Source organism: Spermophilus citellus (assembly GCF_964194105.1).
Source record: "Spermophilus citellus genome assembly, chromosome: X".
NCBI lineage: Eukaryota > Metazoa > Chordata > Mammalia > Rodentia > Sciuridae > Spermophilus > Spermophilus citellus.
This window is the reverse complement of record NC_138190.1, coordinates 3,063,256-3,083,597: the sequence shown is the minus strand read 5'-3', so window position 1 is coordinate 3,083,597 and position 20,342 is coordinate 3,063,256. Positions and strand designations below refer to the sequence as shown.

The window sequence follows — 20,342 nt, the reverse complement described above, 5'->3', positions numbered from 1 at the left end:
AGTCCTCCTCTGAGAACTTGGAACACATGAGCTTTTTGGGGGGCTGCAGGTAACCTGGGAATGAACTTGGGGGACGCTCGACCCCCGAGCCCCGTCCCCAGCCCTATTTTGCATTTTATTTAGAGACAGGGTCTCACGGAGTTGCTTAGGGCCTCCCTTTGGCTGAGGCTGGCCTCCAACTAGTGATCCTCCTGCCTCAGCCTCCCAAGCCGCTGGGATGATAGACATGTACCTCTGCGCCCGGCCACATGACCACTTTGATCGGTCCATGGTCATGAATCAAGTGTCCCTTGGATGTCACTAAGGTGTCCTCCTTCTAAGGGGATGGATAGAGACCCAGCCTCCAACGCTACCCGGGGGCACAGCCATGTCCAAACGGGTCTCAGCTTTGGGAGTGACTCACATTTTTCCCGGTATCCATGGCGAGGAACCCGCCTCCCCGACCTTAACAGGATTTTCAAATCGACACTGACAATTCCCGTAAATCAGAACGAGTCTTTTTCTCCTCCCCACCTCCCGGGTCTTATGTAAATGGGAGCGCTGACTTTTAGGGATTGAGTGCTCTCGGAAATGTCAGGCAACCTGATAGAAAACAACTTACCATGCTCCTGTTTGGATCTTAAAGGGATACGGTGTGAAAATACGCATTATTTTTTCTGTTTTTTTGAGAACCATCCAGCCTGGATGGGTTTTTTTTTTTTTTTTTTTAATGTATATTAGAAACTGGAGAATTGAGCAGATCTATCAAGGTAGATTTTTTTTTTTTTTGGCTTTTAAAAGGGAAATCAGGATTCAGAAGGAAATATTATAATTTGCTTAAGTAAGAACTGGTGCCCGCCTGTCATCCCCGCGGCTCGGGAGGCTGAGGCAGGAGGATCGTGAGGTCAAAGCCAGCCTCACCCAAAACGAGGCCCTAAGCAACTCAGTGAGACCCTGTCTGTAAATAAAATGCAAAATAGGGCTGGGGATGGGGCTCAGGGTTCGAGGGCTCCTGAGTTCAATCCTTGGTACCAAAAAAGTAGATATATCATTGCCTAAAATATGGGCAACTTATGCCAGATGTCAACTGTAGGCTACGAGGGATAAGAAAATATTTTCTATTATTTAAAAGAAAAAGGTGTACGAATCTTTTTTCCACTTTTCCCCCCATTTCTGTCCTGAGATTTAATTCCAACTTGACCTCAGTGGCACTATGAGTGTGTGTGCAAGAATGTTCCTTCGGAAGGTACCTGTCTCACGTACTAACTCGTAAAAGTGAGAAATTAAGCCGCGGATCCCCCTTGGATGTCAGTTTACCACAGTGTATAATACTCCACAGCCTTGTGAAGAGGCCGCTTTATTCTTTGTCTTTCCAAACGGCTTTCTGTGCATTTCTCCGTTTCTTTCTAGAACCCACAGGCTTTTCTGCACACCTGCACACAGCTGAAGCTTTATGCACATTTATTTTTAGTGTTTCCTCACCAAATCGGGATCCTATTGACTATAGAACTGTGATGTGCTTGATTCTGTGCCTTAGCAAGTGAGTTGACAGGTGTAAATGCTATAGATATTTTTTTGGACCGAGGATTCAACTCAGGGTTGCTTAACTACCGAGCCACGTCCCCTGCCCTTTATGTACATATTTTTATTTTTTGAGATAGGGTCTCGATAAGGTGCTTAAATTACCGCATCTGGCTTTCAACTCCCGATCCTCCTGCCTCAGCCTCCCAAGCTGCTGGGATGACAGGCGTGCGTCACCGCGTCCCGGTGAGGTCGATCATTTCTTAAGCAATAGTGCAATGTTCAGCCTCATGGGTGTGCGGTCATTGGTTAAAGTGTCTTCCTGTTTGGGGACATTTATGAATAATGGTCCAGAGGGGGGAAAACATTCTACATTTTCCTGTTTTGTGATAAATGTGTAAAGAATTAGAAGCTGAGTCCGGTGCCCACCGATGACGGTCTCCAAGACACTTTGCGAAGATGTCACTGCAGTATATTGCAAATCCATCGCCAATGAGCTCAAATGTCCACGGGTGAATTTTTTTTTATTATCGATCACATGCAAATCGATCCTTTCGTGCACGATCGGCAGTGCCCAGGAGTCAAAATGCAAATCATAAAAAAAAAAAAAAGCAATCGACCTCACCACCAGGAAATAAATTCTTAAAAAATTCCTTGAGCATTTTGAGTATTTTTTTAAAAAAATAATGAGGTTTCAGAGCAAAATGGGACAGTCACAAAAGGGCTTTTCTTTCCTTTTCGTTTTTGGTCCCGGGGATTGAACTCAACCACCCTCCACCCCTGAGCCCTGTCCCCAGCCCTATTTTGTGTTTTATTTAGAGACAGGGTCTCCCTGAGTTGCTGAGGGTCTTGAAGTTGATGAGGCTGGCCTCCAACTTCTCATCCTCCTGCCTCAGCCTCCAAGCCCAGGGGCTGACAGGTGTGTACCACTTTATGTGCCCGGACATTTACAAGGGGCCATTTTTCCTGCCAAGTTCAACCGACGCCCTTGTGTTCCCCTCACAGATCGGGGAGTCAGAGGAGGTACACGATACGGTGTCAGGTGTGCAGATTTTACACGGCCATCCCTAGGGACGGGTTTCGGGGCCGTCACTCATTTTCTTTATTTGATTTTGGAAATTGAATCTAGGTCTGCCCGGCGACCGAGCTCAGGAGCATTCCTTCCCAGATGTTCATGCACAGCCCCTAAACGTAGCTCCTAAAGATCCCTGAGACAGGGGATTGACAGGTTTGGAGGACGTTGTCCCCAAGAGCTGCCATCGCTCGTCCTAGTACCTCCTGATGCTTCCCACCTTGTGATGCTCAGGCCTAAATGGACAGTTCGGAAGAAAGAAGGAGGAGAGCCGGGCGTGGTGCCTCTCGCCTGTCATCCCAGCGGTTGGAGAGGCTGAGGCAGGAGGATCCCAAATTGGAGTCCAGCCTCAGCAATTTAGGGAGGCCCTAAGCCACTTAGGGAGAACCTGTCTCCAAAAAGTAAAACAGAACAAAACGTAAGACACTCATCACCTTAAAATGGTAAAAAGTGGGAAAAGGCTATTGAAAAGAACACACTTAAAAAATTTTCAAAAAACATGAAGGCGGCCATGTTCCATTGTCCTCCATGATGGAGGGAAAGTGGCTCACGATCGAGTGGCAGACGCGAAACTTGAATCACAGAGTTGTGCTCCTTCCAGTTTGGGTGGGTGTTAAGTTGAGCACGAGACAATGGGAAAACTCACAGGCAGCAGAGATTGACTGGGGGCTCTTTGTTCCCTGTGGCCGACGGCTTCCTACCTCCCAATTTGTCAAAATTCAAAGGACGATACCAAGCGCTTAGGAAAACTCATAAAGCCCCGCAGTCCTTGCAGGCAAATGCTTCTCTTGTCTCCATTTCCAGTGCGTGGAAATCCGGCAAGGGCTGACCCGTATCTGTTCAGGTGTGCCCCCAAAAGGTGCCAGAGGATAAGAAATTAAGGATGTTTGAGGTGTGAATATGTTTATATATTTTTTTTTTAATCATGAATGACCTTTTTTTGTTGTTGTTTTGCTTTGCTTTTCTGTTTGTTTCTTTCTTTCTTGGTGCTAGGGATTTAATCCAGAGTCTCTTCACCACGGTGCAACCTTCCCCGCCATTTTTTATTTTTACTTTTTATTTATTTATTTTTTTTTTAAATTTTGAGACAACATCTTTCTAAGTTGCTGAGGCTGGCCTCCAGCGTGGTCATCCTCCTGCCTCAGCCTCCCGCTCTACTCACACTCCGTGACTAGCTTGCTTCACAAACGAGCCCCAAGTCGACTGAGTGAACTGGGACACGGATGCCTTTTATTCATGCATCCACTATTTCGACCCACCTGTCATGCTCAGGGTGACCCCTGAAGGCCACCACCCAACGCCCCCACAGCACAACCTGCTGCTTCCTGCAGGGTTATGTCACCATCCTGCACGGCCCTTGCTGATGTGGGCCCTGGATGTCCTCACTCAGTTCATGTCTGAGCCCTGATCTTCAGAATCTCTAGATATGTATATTTATGCAAATAGGCTCATGTTTGTAATATTAATATATGTAAATAGATGCATACGTAATTCAGTCAGGTGAATATGTGTGTGGTATATGTATGGGATCACGTGACCTAGGCATATAGGAAAGAGCACCTTGAGCCACATGTTTACATGTCACATGTTATATATGCACCATAGGTTGTGCACACACACAATGTGTATGAAAACATCATGCATGTTATCTGTATGTTACATATTAAATATTATATATTGCATAATATGATATATTACATAGGGTATTATTATATATTATATTGCACAAAATATGCATATTACCTATGTCTATTTATTTTTTATTTATTTAAATGTATATTATATATGCGTATTATGTGTACATATATAGTATTACATATATCATACATCTTTAAAGTGCATGTGCTTTACATATATGTGCACACACACGTGTCTATCGATTTCAGTTATTGTTTTCACTTTGATCGTAGCATTGCAGGGGATTTTCTTCCTGATATCCAGGGAGTGGACCTATCCACCCCACAATTCACAGTATTTGGAAGCCTCTTGAAGGAAGGTTATTTGCATTTGCCCTGAAGAATTTAGCTGCCCATCACGAAGCACGACAGCTTGTATTACCTTCAAACAGACTCGCAGGACAAGCAGTGAAAGAACCATCAAGGCTTGCCATAGGAGAAAATGCCCGTTTATTGAGGAACAGCTCTGCATACTTATAGAGCTGGGGGTCGTCTGACAGTTGACATGGGGTGCTTTTTGATTGGTGGGTAAGGATCAGGTGAGCAGCAGGGCTAGTCTGATTGGTGGGTGAGGATCATGTGAGCCAGCAGGGCTAGTCTGATTGGTGGGTGAGGATCATGTGAGCCAGCAGGGCTAGTCTGATTGGTGGGTGAGGATCATGTAAGCCAGCAGGGCTCTGATTGGTGGGTGAGGATCACGTGAGCCAGCAGGTCTAGTCTGATTGGTGGGTAAGGATCAGGTGAGCCAGCAGGGCTAGTCTGATGGGTGGGTAAGGATCAGGTGAGCCAGCAGGGCTCTGATTGGTGGGTGAGGATCACGTGAGCCAGCAGGTCTAGTCTGATTGGTGGGTAAGGATCAGGTGAGCCAGCAGGGCTCTGATTGGTGGGTGAGGATCAGTGAGCCAGCAGGGCTCTGATTGGTGGGTAAGGATCATGTGAGCCAGCAGGGCTCTGATTGGTGGGTGAGGATCAGGTGAGCCAGCAGGGCTAGTCTGATTGGTGGGTAAGGATCAGGTGAGCCAGCAGGGCTAGTCTGATTGGTGACTAAGGATCAGGTGAGCCAGCAGGGCTCTGATTGGTGGGTAAGGATCAGGTGAGCCAGCAGGGCTAGTCTGATTGGTGGGTAAGGATCAGGTGAGCCAGCAGGGCTCTGATTGGTGGGTGAGGATCAGTGAGCCAGCAGGGCTCTGATTGGTGGGTAAGGATCAGGTGAGCCAGCAGGGCTAGTCTGATTGGTGGGTAAGGATCAGGTGAGCCAGCAGGGCTCTGATTGGTGGGTGAGGATCAGTGAGCCAGCAGGGCTCTGATTGGTGGGTAAGGATCAGGTGAGCCAGCAGGGCTCTCTGATTGGTGGGTGAGGATCAGGTGAGCCAGCAGGGCTCACCATTAGACGCCTCTTCTCTGGGGATGGGGAAGTTAGTCTTTGGAGCCGGGGCCACTCCCAACAAGCAGCATCTCTTAAAGCACCCTGAGCTGTGTGGCATGTGAACCTGCCCTGAAAGAAGACATTTCTTTTGTTTTAAATTTCTTTTTCGTTTTTTGTCTTTTATTTATTTTTGGAGCAGATTTGCTCCCTCTTATTTTTTTTTCTTAAATAAATGTTAAATTACTTAAGAGTTTTCCGACCCTCCTTATTGACAAGGAGAGTCGACAGGCATTTCTCTCCAGCTCATCCGTACCAGGCAGCATCTTGATTTTTTTGTTGATCTTCAGTTGGAATCATCTTTGCACCTTGTCTGAGGTCACATTATTCTCTGGGACCTCCTCCTGGCTCCTTGGTGCTGGGCAGTGACCGCAGGACCTTGTGCATAGACCTGGCGACCACTCTCCCACCTGTCGGTTGCCTGAGGGTCAGGATTTGCACTGGGGAAAAAGTTGAAGGCAGATGGTCACAAAAATGAAGGCAGGTGTATCGTGCGTCTGCTGCACAGTCTGATGTGGTTTTGCAAATTTCATAGTTTGTGAAAATATTTTATAACTTAAATATCTGATTTACTTTTATAAAAATTTTTTTACCAATTTTTGAAAACATCTGTTGCACATCTTATAGTCTCGAACCATCCTGGATTTTTAAAAAAATAACATAAATTATCTATTATATATTGTGAGCAGAGAGAACTGTCCCCAGGTACAACTTAGAGTGACATTTTTTTCAGATGGCACAGTAACAATCCGAAGTCACACCGTACAAGTGATACCGAGTGTGTCTAACGCTGCATACCAACAATGCACAGCAACACTGCTTCATGGCGGATTTTGTGTGTGTGTTGTCATTACATAAATATGTAAAAATAAAAGTTAAAAAAATAAACAAATAAACCCAAGGGACAGAGGTGAACACCCAGTAATGCCAGCAAGTTGGGAGGCTGAGGCAGGAGGATCACAAGTTGGAGGCCAGCCTCAACTACTTAGCAAGACGCTAAGGAGCTTAGGATGTCTCTGTCTCAAAATTTCTTTAAAAAAATTAAATTTAAAAAAGCAAGAAAAAAAGAAAGGAGATGTGGCTCATTGGCGGAGGCTGGCTTTGAACTTGCCATCCTCCTGCCTCAGCCTCCTGAGCCACTGGGATGACAGGAGTGCACACCACACCTGGCTAGTTTTCCGTCTTTTCTGTTAAATGCGTCTGAATTCTATGATTCTTCATTTCTTACCTGTTCAAGTTGTTCTTGCAAAGTTGCAAAACATCCCTTCGATTCCTCTTCGCCTGCGTCTGCCGGGCAGGAACTGGGGTAGCATGGATATTTATTCCGTTTCCCGCTTAAATATAGCCATTTCTATTTTTGCCTTGAAGCACTAAAGGCAAACACCTTCAGTCTAAGAATAAGACGTGCCTCACAAAGCTATGCCTGTCATCTAGGTCTTAATATAGCGCGCTTTTCCTCAATGTGTGTCGCTTTGATATTTTACATTTTATTTCACCAAAAAAAAAAAAAAAAAGCATACACATGTTGGTGGGTAGAACAGATCGATCAGAGAAACACCAGGATCCTGAGAAAAATGACTACTTCCACAAAAACGTCTTCACTTAATATCCATCTTCTCCTGCACGCAGCTCGGATTCCCTGTCCCAGTTATCGAGGATTCTCAGAGACTAAATCTCCTGAGGGCACCCGTGTTTCTCTAAATAATTTAATAATTTCCTTATTTTGGAAAAAAAAAAACTTTCTTGAATCTCTCATGCTGTTTACATAGGAGACCTCACCAACTTGAAAAACGCTCCCCATGTCTATGAATCCTTGGTTCATTTGCAACAAAAGAGCCATGATTTCAACATTGATAGATCTCAACTGTCTTCAAAGAGGTCGTTCTTAGAAGAAGGAGGTCCAGAGACCCATCCTACCATTTCCATTGTTGATGCTGTTCCTCTGCTTAGTCGTAACTTTCTTTTCTTTTTTCTTTCTTTGGGAATTGAATTCAGGGACACCCGACCCCTGAGCCCCGTCCCCAGCCCTATTTTGCATTTTATTTAGAGACAGGGTCTCACTGAGTTGCTAGAGCCTCGCTTTGGCTGAGGCTGGCCTCCAACTTGCGATCCTCCTGCCTCAGCCTCCCAAGCTGCTGGGATGACAGACATGCACCATTGAGCTGGGTTTACCCATAGGTTTCTGAGCATCTCTCTTCTCTGCATGGTGACACTTTCCATTTGATTGATTTCTGCAAGGAATCACAGAAACACTGGTTACCAGTTTGAGTCTCTTCCTTTTTCTTTAGGTCCTGTGCAAACCCTGTGAGAATCATAGGACTTTTCTCGCAGCATTTCACACCAACAATAGAGGAAAACACATTTTTTTTTTTGCACTTTCTGAAGAATGCTCAATAATTCGATGTCTGATAGTTTAAATGTCCAACCAGGAGATATCACTTCTCTATGGAGACATTTCTGATGATCACTGTAGGTTGGAGTTCTAGGACCGTCATGGAGGCCGACCAGAGACACTGCCCAACCATCTGACGACACCCAGCACCGAGCATCACCCAATCCCAAATATCAATTTTTAGTTGCCAGTATTTGCCTCACAGCGAGGTACCGCCTGTCCATCCAATACGGGTGTCCAGTACTGCTTTATAAATAGTCGCCACGGAGGGCTGCTTGGGGTACAATGACAGGAAATTCTGTAGAGACACGGGTTTTCTTCCAAATTATTTTCTTTTATGGTTGGTTAAATCTGTGGATATGGAAATTACAGATGCAAAGATTTTTCTCGGTCATAAATACATAAATAGGCAATAATAGATAATAAATAGATGCCCTGGTACTTTATTATATTCATGATTATCTTTTGAACATTATAGATGCAATTCTGTATATTTTTATGCATGGAATATCTTCAAATTTCTATGGATTCATATATAAATATTGGACGGTCTTTGGGGATTCTCTCTTCTGCACATGCAAAAGGTCCCTTTCACCTGGAGGATGTCTTCTGAGGCTTCTCTGTCAATGTCTAAAACCCCGGAGCGTCCCGTGCCCGATGCGTGCTGTGCATTTTTTTGTGTGTGCCCACGAGGACCTAGGATAGCATTTCACTGGTAAGTTGGGCCCCGACGGAGATGAAAAGCAGGAAACTGAGTCACCGTAACGATGTGAAATAACGGGATTCCTATAGGATAAGTGGAAGGACACCCCACTGTGACAGTGTGAGGTTCTGGGTGACTTTCCTTGAAAAACAACCTCTCTGGTCTGATAACCAACACAGCTCCTGGATGCCTAACGGGAGGGTCACATATACCACGTGGAAACACTGGAACTAGGTATGACTTGCTTCTCCGGAAGGACAGAGAAGGGCAAATAAAAATGTCTTCATGGTCCTTGGAACTATTGAGCATGTGCACATATTTTTTTTTTAAAGAAATGATCCCTCCCTGTTTCAATGATCTCTTAATCTTTTCTCCAAATTCCACTGGTGGAAGTTGACGTGGACAAATGCGACAGCGGTCGCTATTTTCACGCTGCTGACGTAGGTGCTGGTTTTCACGTTATCTTAGAAGAACTCATGGAGGGGAAGGGACGTGGCTCCATGGTTGGAGTTCAGGATGGGCTTGCACAAGGGCCAGTGTCCGGTCCCCAGCCCTGCAGAAAGGACCCGGCTAACCACCTAGCAAGCCAGTCGCATGCACCAATGCCCAAATCTTACCTTTCCTGTTCCTTTGGATATCAGACGTTCAATCGTCCATGCCATCCGTCTCCAACAACGAGGCAGGAGCAGATGGTTTCTATCCATCGGCCACTGGGAAATAATTGCATTTTTAATGCGATTTCAATCATTGCAAAAGGACCCAGGAAGTCCTTCCAAGATCACTCTACCCTCTGGAAATCTTGTGTTCTCAGGAACAAAGTAACACGCCTTTTTTTTTTTTCCCTCCCTCCCCTGATCTAATTCTCTCCTCTGAATGTCAAACTATTTTTAAAATAATTGCATTATTTTCATTTGCATAGTTATGATTCTTCATCTCTGGAATTTGAAGTTTGCATCTCTTGGTTTTCTTTCCTTGACTGGAGGGATTGCACCACGGGGAGCTTATCCACCTAGCCCCATCCCCAGCCCTTTTTATTTGGAAACAGCATCTCTTGAACTTGCAACGACCTCACAAAGTTGCCGAGGCCGGCCTCCAACTTGCCATCCTCCTGCCTCAGCCTCCAGACCCGCTGTGTTTAAAGGCATGTACCACCACCTCCCGGATCTCTGTATCTTTTATTTGTATCCAGATTGGTTTTATAAAAGTCCCTTTAGGACCTAAGATAACTCAGTGAGTGGAAGTCTACAATTCCACCATTCCCCCCCCAAAAAAAATTCATTATTGCAATAGCTGTTGAGCTCTTTGATGGAAATCAATGAAATTAGCTTCTTATGACGGAGGCCATTCCTGACGGACGGCAAAGGCAGGCTTCGGCTCCTTGATTTAACTTCCAAATTCTCTCTGAAATCGGAGCTCACTGGAGAATGAATGAGGCTGGAGGAGAATCTCGAGTCCAAACGTGGTGACCAGAAAGGGACTTTGCAATCGGCCGGTGGACTAAGCAGTGCATTGAGCTTAAAAGAAATGAATGTCTCAGCAGCAGGATCCTTCAGGGAGTTAAAAATAGGGGAGTCACCTGCTTCTGCCGCCTGCTTCGTGCATGCAGAAAGGTGGATGTTGCAAACTCGACCCAATTATTTCCCGTGTTCCTTCCTGACTCACTTGTTTCTCATTTTAATTTCGGGAGCTGGGAACTCAGCGGGGTGGGGGTGGAGGGGCCCATCTCCTGCATCCTCATGATTGCAAGTCACAAGGAGAGGGTGTATTTTTGGAAGTCGGCTGTAGAGAAAGGCATGGGGACGTTGGCTCTCGACCTCCGCGTGTGCAAGGTGACGTGCCTGTGGGTTGACCCTGGGACATCTCCAGTTAGGTGCCGCCATTACCGAGAAATCACGGTGGGCTTCCGATGGACAAGATGTGCCCTGGAATCCCTTTGAGCATCAATATGCAACGATAGCATCTCAAATCGGGGGGTGGGGGGACTCAGGTGCCCAGAGCCGTAGCCCATGCCTGTAATCCCAGCAGCTCGGGAGGCTGAGGCAGGAGGATCCAAAGCTGGAGGCCAGCCTCCACAACGTAGCGAGGTCCTAAGCAACTTAGCGAGGTCCTGACTCTCCACATCCCCAGCCCTCTTTATTTTTCATTTTTGAGACAGGGGTCCCTCAATCTTGCTTAGTTCCTCCCTCAGTTGCCGAGGCTGGCCTTCAACTTGCCATCCTCCTGCCTCAGCCTCCCAAGCCGCTGGGATTACAGGCGCGTACCACCGCTGTGCCCGATGATCTTCAGCACATTTAAAAGAAGATTCAGGGAGAAAGAGGGAGGCTTTTGTCATAATGATGAGAAAGTCCGCCTTTGACAGGGGACCAGTCCTGGCCACCCTGACGCTGGGGATTTTTGGGGGGGATCTTCAACAGATCTGGGAGGACAGATTCCAACCTCTTCCAGGTTGGGACTTCACCCTCCGCCACGCTCCACTCAACCAAGCTCAGCCCCTTAGACAATGATTGCAAACATCTAAGATCCGACCCCAGACCTAAATTTGCAGATGGGGAGGGTTAGGGGATTTAAGATACTTCCCCGTGTTGGTCAATTTCTTTGTTTGACCTAAAATCTCGGAAAAGATGTCCCTAGTTTGAAATATCTGTCTTTTTTTTTTTTTTTTTACCGTGCTATTTGCAGCTTTCCTAGAAACCGAACATTAATTAAAAGCGCATCTTTCTGTGCACAAAGCAAATCAAAATAAGGTCTCGCCGCCATGGACAGCCTTGCCTCTGAGCCTCTTGCTGCATCCATTTCCGCCCGAGGAGGATAAGCTTCTGGATTCTGTGTGATTTCCTTCTTCTTCTACAAAACTCGGTTTCTAAAACTCTGTAATATATCCAGTGAGGTCTTCATTGCCGATTTTACAGTCTTCATCTGCACCTGGAATTTTTTTTTTTTAATTAAATAGTGTTGTTTTTTTTGGTGACATGAGAAGTGACCGTTCTGTCCACGGTTACATAGAACCCCAAACTTTGCAATTCTATCCTAACACAGTTCAGTGCTTCCAAAGCTCAAAGTTAAATCCAGATTCACCTTTTGCAAATGGTGCAGGAAAGAATATCGTGCACAGGTGCCTTGTGGAAAAAAAAAAAAAAAACAGAAGTTTAGGTGCCTATTTAAAAATGCATCCTGTGCTCTGAATATTTTTGCAGAGGCTGGACATTTTTATATTCCCATTTTTTTTTTCTTTTTTTGGTCACCAGGGATTGAACGAAGATGCATGAACCACTGAGCTACTCACCCAGCCTTTTATATTTTTATTTTGGGACAGGGTCTCACTAAGTGGCTTGCAGTCTTGCTGAGTTGCTGAGACGGGCCTCCGTCTTGCGATCCTCCTGCCTCAGCCTCCTCAGTAGCTTGCATTATAGGCAGGTGCCGCCAAATGAAGCGATATTCTTAATCTGATAACATGGAATCAGGTAGCTATTCCTTGTTGATGGACATTATCAAAATGTTGTCTTTAGTTGGTTCTGGTACTAAATTGTCCACTTGGACTTTCTCAGGTTAAACTTAGTGGTGAAATGTAAGGTCCAGTACATTCTGGATCATTATTCACCATGCTTTCTGGCAGCTCTGTGTAAAACACGAGAGGCAGTCATTTTCCTTATTTCTCCTGCTCTTCCCCGCTTTTAGCACCAACTTGGATCAGCTCCACTTACTGACAAAGAAAAATGCTCATTTCCGCCCAATGTGGTGACGCACGTCTGTAACCCTAGCATCTAAGGAGGCTGAGGCGGGAGGATCCCAAGTTGGAGGCCAGCCTCGGCAACTAACTGAGGCCCTAAGCAATTTAGCAAGACGTTTTCCCAAAATAAAAATAAGATAAAAAAGTTCTGAGGGTGTTGCTTAGTGGTGAAGCACCACTGGGTTCAATTCCCAGTACCAAAACAGAAAAAAAAGAAAGACAGTGAAAGAAGGATGCTTATTTCTATTTTCTGCAAGAATTTACCCAGAAACGCAGAGTCTTCATTTATTTTCTTACATGGAGACCCCAGGGGCTGGTGTTGGAGGTGGGGCTCTGGGAGGAGCTGAGCTCCTGAGGATGCAGCCCAAAGAAGGGATCCATGTGGAATACTACTCAGCCATAAAAAAGAATGCAACAGAAGAGTAAATATGGATAATAATGATCTTTTGTCCATTTCAAAAAAAAAAAACTACCAGAAAGGGTTTCTCTTTGCTCTGTTTTTCTTTGGTACAGGACAAACTCACACAGGTGACAAATAGATACGTCTAGAAATTTTTATGCCATTTTTAAAAACAGTTTGGTCCCATTCAAAGACAGTTTGAGGCAGCCCAAGAATACAACACCCAGTACCTTTCATTTCCCCCAAATAACTGAGAATATGGGGACTCAAGTTGAGCACCCGTCTGACTTCGTGATTTCTTGCAGATGAAGTAGGAGAGAGAGAGAGAGAGAGAGAGAGAGAGAGAGAGAGAGATGGAGGGACAGGGGCATTTGCTGGTGAGATTGTTATTTCTGGAAATAGAAAACTTTTTTCTTTCCTTTCTCTCTTCTTTTTAAGCCCAGTTTTGGGGTTGGTGACCAAAGAAATGCAGGATCTCTCTCTCTCTCTCTCTCTCTCTCTCTCTCTCTCTCTCTCTCTCTCTCTCTCTCTCATTTCCAGTGCAGCCAAGGGAGGCAGGTGCGTGTCCCAAGGTTTAGCGTCCAGGAAGAGCACTGAACAATTTTCTCTAGAATCTCTATTTTAAGCTCCTCCTCACCTTGACTCTTGGCTTGGGTGACCTTGAGACTTCTGATGGGCGGAAAATGAGACTGGGTTGTGCGGCTGTTCTAGGAAAAAAAAAATACGCAACAGAGGCGTAGATTTTAACAAGAACCTCTTTTAAATGTAGCTTGTTCAATGGGCATTTCTTACATTCCCCCAACTCTTGGCTCAGTTGTCCCTCTTCAAACGTGGGGACTGGACCTTGAGCTAAAGTGAATGTAAATATGAACACATTACCAACATTTGATATATGCATTCGAGATATATATATATATTCAATATTCAATATACATATTCAATATATATATTTTAAATGAGCACCTAGTAATTGCACCCAGGTATGGGGTGCAGGGGGATAATTTGAAACATCTGTGCTATCAGCATTGATCTATTTACACCCAAGTCCTTAGTAAATTTTCCTGCACATGATAATCACAACTCGAGTTTTATGGGGTTTTGCAAAAGGTGAAGTACTTTGATAGCCATCACCTCATTCAAAGTCATGCATTAAAGGAGCTTTGCTAACCTCATCTGCTTTTCTTGGGGGGGTTGGGTAGATACCAGGGATTGAACTCAGGAGCACTTGACCCCTGAGCCCCGTCCCCAGCCCTATTTTGCATTTTATTTAGAGACAGGGTCTCCCTGAGTTGCTGAGGGCCTCGCTTTGGGTGAGGCTGGCTTTGAACTCCCGATCCTCCTGCCTCAGCCTCCCCAGTTGCTGGGATGACAAGAGCACAATGTGTTTGGAAAGAGCCCCTGTTAAAGGATTTATGAGCATCATGTAATAGTCATGAAACAACGTTTTGTAAGTCATCTTTTCTTGTATGTATTTTACAATATCCTGCCTAGTATGAAGGTTCAAAAATATGTTTTTTGCAGTACTGGAGATCGAACCCAGCTGCAGCCCCAGGTCTTTTTATATTTTATTTTGAGACACATTCTCACCGAGTAGCTTTGTCTCGCTGACTGGTCCGGGCTGGGTTTGAACTCGTGATCCTCCTGCCTCAGCCTCCCCGGTCGCTGCAATTACTGGGGTGCAAATAAGTCAAAGGAGGAGATAAAAACCATGCACCAATTGTGTCTTCTGGGGCACACCTAATTGGATGGTGAAACAAATATGAACTCGGTTCAAATGACTTAGAAGATTCTAATTAAAAATAAATTTAATGAGGGCAGGAGACCCTTCAAAAAAATTCTCCAGTGAAAATCTCCCTAAGTTATGCAGCAGTTTAAAAAAAAAATAGTCCTTTTACTTTTAGTCTTGATTTTCACAGTAGGTTTTCAACTGAACACTTGAGACACTGACTGCATAAAAAAAAATACAAATAACATTTCTGCAAAATCATTCTGCAACCAGGAGCCTGAAATGCATCCTTCAATCTCCGGGGAGAGAGTCCATCACCCCAAACCTCCCCATTGGCATAACCTGAAACTCCCCGTCTACCTAGTCCTGAAGTCCCAGTTTCCAAACTTCGCCCGTGTTGCAAAGCTTGGGAGAGCGCGGACCTACTGTGCGCAGGGAAATCAAAAAGCAACCGGACAGAAGCCTCTCTGGGGCTGGCCTGCAGGGGGCGCTGTGCTCTGCCAGGGCCCTATCCACAGAGGCACCCTCTGGAATTGCCCAGAGAGCAACATGGCAGGCGGATAAGGTCAGCAGCCAAAAAGTGATTTATTGGGTGAGGTTTTGCTTGCCTGGAGGTGCAGCCGGAGATCACACAGCCTGGGCCTGGGCCCTGGAGCCCAGGGAAGGAGTCTGTGCTGACAGCACGTGTGTGTGTGTGTGTGTGTGTGTGTGTGTGTGTGTGTGTGTTGGAAAACCGGCTCTGGGAAGAAGACAGGACTTGCAATCCAATCATTCTGACTGGTTCTCACACGCAAGTGTCCAAATACCTCGCATGGGGCTGGGAACAGGGGTGTACAACTGTCATCCCAGCAACTGTGGAGGCTGAGGCAGGAGGATCCCAAGTTTATAGCCAGCCTCAGCCAAAGGGAGGCCCTAAGGTCTGCAGGGATCCCGGTGTCTACAAACCCAGTCCTGAGTCTGCAGAGAAGGACCTGAGCATCTCAGCAAAGTCCCTTCCTGTCTATCAACGGCCCCCGGGGCTGACCCCACAGCTTCCTTCCCTGAAGCCCTGGACCTGCAGCCCTGCCTGGCCTCCGGGCACAGCCTCCCCGACCTTCCTCACACACCACCTGTGACCTGCAGGGGACATGCAGGCGGGATGACGCTGTGACATGGCAGGACACCTCCCTGCCCCGAAACACGAATGAATCATTGCCCGTTTAAACTATTTAAATAATTGCTCATGAAACACTCATGAATCATTACTCCAGGTCCCAGCGTCCCCTGGAACCCCGGCTCATCTGCCCCAGAACTGCACCAGACACATTGCCTTCTGTGCGACCTTGTTTCCCTGCCGACCTGGGCAGCTGTCTGGCTCCGGGGGCAGTTCCTACTGGGTGGGTCCCCCTCAGGCTTGCAATGTGACCCCCTCGGATCAGGAGAGTGAGGTTCCCTCAGGTGCAAAGGGAAGAAATCCCTGCAGGAAGACAAGGTGGGCGGTCCGTGTGCGCCTCCTGCTGGACAGAGTGTGATTTGCAGTTTGAGAGGCTCATCCTCTAGCGGCTTCCTGGTCCTGGGTTTGTTCCATTTGGAAAAATCCTCAGGCAGTGGACGCCTCTGGATGACCATCCGTGCAGCTCATGAAACACGCAGGATGCTTTAGGGGGAAAAAGAGAGATGCGTGATTTTGCTTCTGCCCAGGTAACTCTCCATCTTGCTGTGAAGTGACCTGAATACATCGCGGGAGAGACACTTTTTTTTTTTTTCTTTCCCAGGTCGAATTGTTTTGCAGTGTTCAAGAAAATGGGGCAGGAGACACAGGGTCGCTGATGGTCCTGCTGTGACCGAGGCCAAATTTGCCTGGTTTGCATCTCCCAAGGGGGCGTTGGCCATGTGACGGTCCTTAGCAAAATCTAAACTGTCCCCTGAGAGAATCCTCCTTGTTGGAAAAGTTAAGAGCAACATTTCCTGATATGGGGGGGAGGGACAGTTGGGGAGATGGGAATAGGAGTTGAGGGTTTGGAGTGTGATGAAAGTGCCAGATTTTTTCGCATTTATCTGAAATAATTTGTTCTGATTAGTTCTCCGTGACGGTGGACGGCACTTGGACACATCCTACATAGACAGAGTGTCCCTTCTCCTCCTTCTGGTTGCAGAATCACCCTGGTCCTGTGGTCATATATGCACCCAGGGTCATAATGTCCCATTCATTCTCCTGTCCTCCCTACCCCACACCCCTCCCCTCCCTTCACTCCCCTCTGCCTAATCCAAATCCTATTCTTCCATAACCTTATTGTGCATTAATATGCACATATCAGAGAACGCATTTGGCCTGGGTTCTTTGGGATTGGCTTATTTCACTTAGCATGATAGTCTCCAGTCTCATCCGTTTACCTGCAAGTACCCTAGTGCCATTCTTCTTCATGGCTGAGTACTATTCCATCCTGGACGTGTACCAGGTTTTCTTTATCCATTCATCTATCGAGAGACACCTAGGTTGGTTCCACAGCTTAGCTATTATGAATCGAGCTGCTATAAACATAGATGTGGCTGTGTCCCTTTCGTGTGCTGATTGTAAGTCCTTTGGGTATAAACCGAGGAGTGGAATAGCTGGGTCACGTGGTGGTTCCATTTCCGGTTTTCTGAGGATTCTCCATACTGCTTTCCAGAGTGGCTGCACCAATCTGCAGTCCCACCAGCCACATACGAGTGTGCCTTTTCCCCACATCCTCGCCCATATTGATGGTGACTTGTATTTATTGCATTGATTGCCCCAATTGCCATTCTGACTCGAGTGAGACGAAATCTCCCTGTACTTTGAATCTGCATGTCTCTGACTCCCAGAGATAACACCAAAAAAAGTAACCAACCCCCTCAATAACTGAACTCAGGATCTGAGCAGACCCTCCACAGAAGAAATGCCATCAACAATATGTAAAACAAAACAAAACAAAACAAAACAAAAACTGTTGGATACTCACAGGGTGCAGGTGCTTGCTGTGATTGACAGGCGGGTCTCGTCCCTGCAGGCTTCCTGAGTACGGGGGACCAGGCAGCCAAGGGCAACTACGGGCTCCTGGACCAGATCCAGGCCCTGCGGTGGATCGAGGAGAACGTGGGGGCCTTCGGAGGGGATCCCAAGAGAGTGACCATCTTCGGCTCAGGGGCTGGAGCTTCCTGCGTCAGCCTCCTGACCTTGTCTCACTACTCGGAAGGTAATGCAGGTGACTCCCGGGTGGAGAGGGCGGGGGGATCTGCAGGAGCACTTGGTCCAATGACAGTCCTCTGTCACTCTCTAGGGGAGCCCTATTGGCATATGTCGAAACTGTCCTATCCTCAGCCCCTGATGTAAAATGGCATTTATTAAATAGTGACAAATACAAATTCATAGATCACCTTTTTTCCGAACGGTGCCTACCAGGGATTGAACTCGGGGACCCTCGACCCCTGAGCCCCGTCCCCAGCCCTATTTTGCATTTTATTTAGAGACAGGGTCTCCCTGAGTTGCTGAGGGCCTCGCTTTGGCTGAGGCTGGCTTTGAACTCACGAACCTCCTGCCTCAGCCTCCGGGGCTGCTGGGATCCCCAGGGTGCACCACCAGGTCTGGCTCCTGTAGCATTTTCAACTTCTTGATTTAACGTATAAATGCCACCAATGGGCAAACAATGACACGTGATTTTCCTCCAGGGCCTTGAACACGTTGCTCTTGAGAGGCCAACACTCAGTGCCGCCGACTCCAGTGTGCATTTCTGACAGAAAGGGGTCCCCAGGTGCCTTCGAGTGACACATTAGGCAGCTTCACGTCCCAATCCCATGTCATCTCCGTGCAGTCGTCCAACTTTTTCCACCTCATCCTCCTGACAGCCATCATATTCCCGCCCTCTTTGATGGCTTCCTTGTCCTTCAAAACCGACAGGGCGTGAACGTCCTCGCCTGGTCACAGCTCCGTCCGTCCCTCCCGCTGCACCGAGAGCTGAGCACACCTAGAATTCCGCTCCTGCAACTGCCCAGGCCTTTCCAAATTTGCCTCGGAGTCAGGCATTTTTTTTTATTTCTAATGGGACAAAACAAATCTTAGCAAACTCAGTTTTGCACGGATACGATTTGGAAACGAATGAATTAAATAATAATAATAATAATAAATTGCTAATTGGAAACCCATTGAAGATTTCTGCAAGCGTAGCTCATTTATTTGTTCCATGAGAAACCTAAAAGCCTGATATCTTTCAACCAAAGGCAGGAACACACACATGCTTCCCTGAATCCTTCCTCTGAATCGGATTCCAGAGTCTTTATTATTATTATTATTATTTTAATTATTATTTTATGATTATTATTTTAAATTTTTTCTTTCCAGCACAGTCCTGAAGTTGTGCTTGTGAAATGCAAGCTCTTTGGACCTCATGCATAGGCAGGGCATGCATGGGGGGGGGGGGGGGGGAGGAAGGCAGATACCAGGGAGCATTTTTACGCACGTGCATGAAGCCAAATTAGCAAAAAAAAATAAATGCATAAAAGTAAAATAAAATCCATGAAATTGTGCAAAGAGAAACTGCATTTTTTCTCCCTTTTGTGTATATATATATATTAAATCTGGAGATATACCCGTGCAGACATACCACCGCAGCACAGCTCTGCGGATGCATCGTGCGTCCTCACTCCAGTGCGCACGGGCTCCGCTGCCTGGTGCGGGGTGCAAACGTTCGCGCGCCCCCGGGGGGGACAGTAGCAGCGTCCGGGACGTCCCTCCCCCGTGCGCGCGCGTGCGCTCTCACTGGCTCGCGTCTCTGTGCTCGCCCCCCGCAGGTCTGTTCCAGAAGGCCATCATCCAGAGCGGCACGGCGCTGTCCAGCTGGGCCGTCAACTACCAGCCGGCCAAGTACACGCGCCTCCTGGCCGACAAGGTGGGCTGCAACATGCTGGACACGACGGACCTGGTGGAGTGCCTGCGCCACAAGAACCACAAGGAGCTCATCCAGCAGGCCATCACACCGGCCACCTACCACATCGCCTTCGGCCCCGTCATCGACGGCGACGTGATCCCGGACGACCCCCAGATCCTCATGGAGCAGGGCGAGTTCCTCAACTACGACATCATGCTGGGCGTCAACCAGGGCGAGGGGCTCAAGTTCGTGGACGGCATCGTGGACAACGAGGACGGGGTCACCCCCAACGACTTCGACTTCTCCGTGTCCAACTTCGTCGACAACCTGTACGGCTACCCCGAGGGCAAGGACACGCTGCGCGAGACCATCAAGTTCATGTACACCGACTGGGCCGACAAGGAGAACCCCGAGACGCGCAGGAAGACCCTGGTGGCCCTCTTCACCGACCACCAGTGGGTGGCCCCGGCCGTGGCCACCGCCGACCTGCACGCGCAGTACGGCTCGCCCACCTACTTCTACGCCTTCTACCACCACTGCCAGAGCGAGATGAAGCCCAGCTGGGCCGACTCGGCCCACGGGGACGAGGTGCCCTACGTCTTCGGGATCCCCATGATCGGGCCCACGGAGCTCTTCAGCTGCAACTTCTCCAAGAACGACGTGATGCTCAGCGCCGTGGTCATGACCTACTGGACCAACTTCGCCAAAACCGGGTAGGTGCCGCCTCCTCCTCCTCCTCCAGTCCTTTCCTTCTCACATCTGCACCCCCAAATCATTCCCTTGACTGGTGCCATATTATTGAAGCGTGGTACTGCACGCCTGTCATCCTAGCAGCAGCGGAGGCTGAGGCACGAGGATTGC

The 20,342-nt window shown here is 47.3% G+C and overlaps 1 protein-coding gene across 1 annotated transcript in view; it reads left to right on the top strand.

Moving 5' to 3' along the window:
* Positions 1-20,342, top strand: part of NLGN4X (neuroligin 4 X-linked) — a gene marked incomplete at its 5' end in the record, with an annotated part of 30,727 nt that overhangs the window by 3,769 nt on the left and 6,616 nt on the right. The window contains 2 exons of the mRNA XM_081276899.1: positions 17,628-17,813; positions 19,405-20,194. Coding sequence (XP_081133025.1) covers positions 17,628-17,813; positions 19,405-20,194 — 976 coding nt within the window. The remainder of the gene's footprint in view (positions 1-17,627; positions 17,814-19,404; positions 20,195-20,342) is intronic.